This window comes from Aplysia californica, unplaced genomic scaffold (assembly GCF_000002075.1).
Source record: "Aplysia californica isolate F4 #8 unplaced genomic scaffold, AplCal3.0 scaffold00568, whole genome shotgun sequence".
Lineage (NCBI taxonomy): Eukaryota > Metazoa > Mollusca > Gastropoda > Aplysiida > Aplysiidae > Aplysia > Aplysia californica.
Window position 1 is genome coordinate 346,955 of NW_004797838.1, and position 1,383 is coordinate 348,337.

General features: G+C 44.8%; 1 protein-coding gene across 1 annotated transcript in view; it reads left to right on the forward strand.

Annotated features, from left to right (window-relative positions):
- Positions 1-1,066, forward strand: part of LOC101859663 (protein FAM91A1) — a gene marked incomplete in the record, with an annotated part of 22,556 nt that extends 21,490 nt beyond the window's left edge. Inside the window, 1 exon segment of the mRNA XM_013087271.2 lies at positions 700-1,066. Coding sequence (XP_012942725.1) covers positions 700-828 — 129 coding nt within the window.
- Positions 1,067-1,383: the final 317 nt, after the last annotated feature.

A 1,383-nucleotide genomic window follows, 5' to 3' on the forward strand; every position in this document is an offset into this window, starting at 1 on the left:
TTCTCTGGCTGGTGAGTGTGTGAGAAGGGGTTTGGGCCGGGGGGGGAAGGGGGTGCTGGCTGAGGTTGGAGGATGAGGAGGAGGGGGGGGAAGGAAAGGTTAGCCATAGTTCATGTCATCTTACTTACTCCTTTTCATCTTGCCTTACTTTTTTCATACCAAAGCTTATCTTACCTTAGCTCGTCTTAGCTTATCTCATCTTATCTTACCATCACAATATCCCCCCCACCCGCTTTCATAGGCATTATTTCATTTTGATCTTTTTGTGGAGTTTTCAAGGCTCTCTACCCTTTTGACTGGGCTGGGTTGTACTGGAGACGGATGTTACATTTGGAGGTCCTGCCTCTTAAATAACCTAATAGTATTGGTATCTTACACTGATTTGAATAACCAAATAGTATTGATAGGGCCATTACACCCATACATTTACTTATCTCCTCTCATCTTACTCTGACTTAAGTAACCAAATACAATATAACACAGATAGCTCGAATTTGTGGAGACCCGCCTCGGTAGTTCGAGGGATATCTTACAAAGATAAAGAAGAAAAGAAAAATGGGACCACGGGCACAGTTCGACGGATGCGTGATTTCGAGCCTTCTGTGTTCGACCTATCCATGTTATGCTGTAGTACTGATAGGGACATTAAACCCACACACTGACTTACCTTTTCCTCTGCCTGTGTGTCCCCCCCCCCAGGTGGCGCGTGTGGTCAGCGAGGTGGACAGTCACGGCGTGCCACAGAACAGGGACGAGCACTGCTCCATCTTCCCCTCACAGAACATTTTGTTTGACGGCACTCGCGTGCAGGTGTGGAAGGGCCACTAGGTCATCAGCTCTCGCTGGCGGAAACACGGCAGATGTTTTTGTGCTCGATGAGATTTCTGAGATTTTGAATGGTAGAGAGATTGAAACAGGCTGAGATTCAGTTATACGTGGTGATGGAAGTTTTGTGATTGAAAAGATTGAGTTGTAAAGATAGAAGAAACAGTCTGAGTTTCGCGTGTTGATGAAAGTTTTGTGAGTTGCAAGATTGAAACAGGCTGAATTTCATGAGATGGTAAAAGTAAAAGAAGTGGAAGGTGGGAGTGAGACGGATGAGCTTATCTAGCGGAACTTGTTCTCCTTTCACTCTCGTTGTTACAGTTGTTGTTGTTGTTGTTGTGATTGTGGTTGTTGTTGTGTGGTGAGGGATGAGTTTACAGCCGCTGCTAAAATTGACATTGAGCGGGTCTTTGTGTTTTTACTTGTTGTTTCTGTAGCTTTTGACAAGGCCTTGTCACAGATGTGTTCAGACTGGATTGTGATTGTCAAGTCTCTTGACCAACGTTTTACCATTTGAATGAAAGATTCAGTAATTGCGAATTTGGGAACAATCGGGGG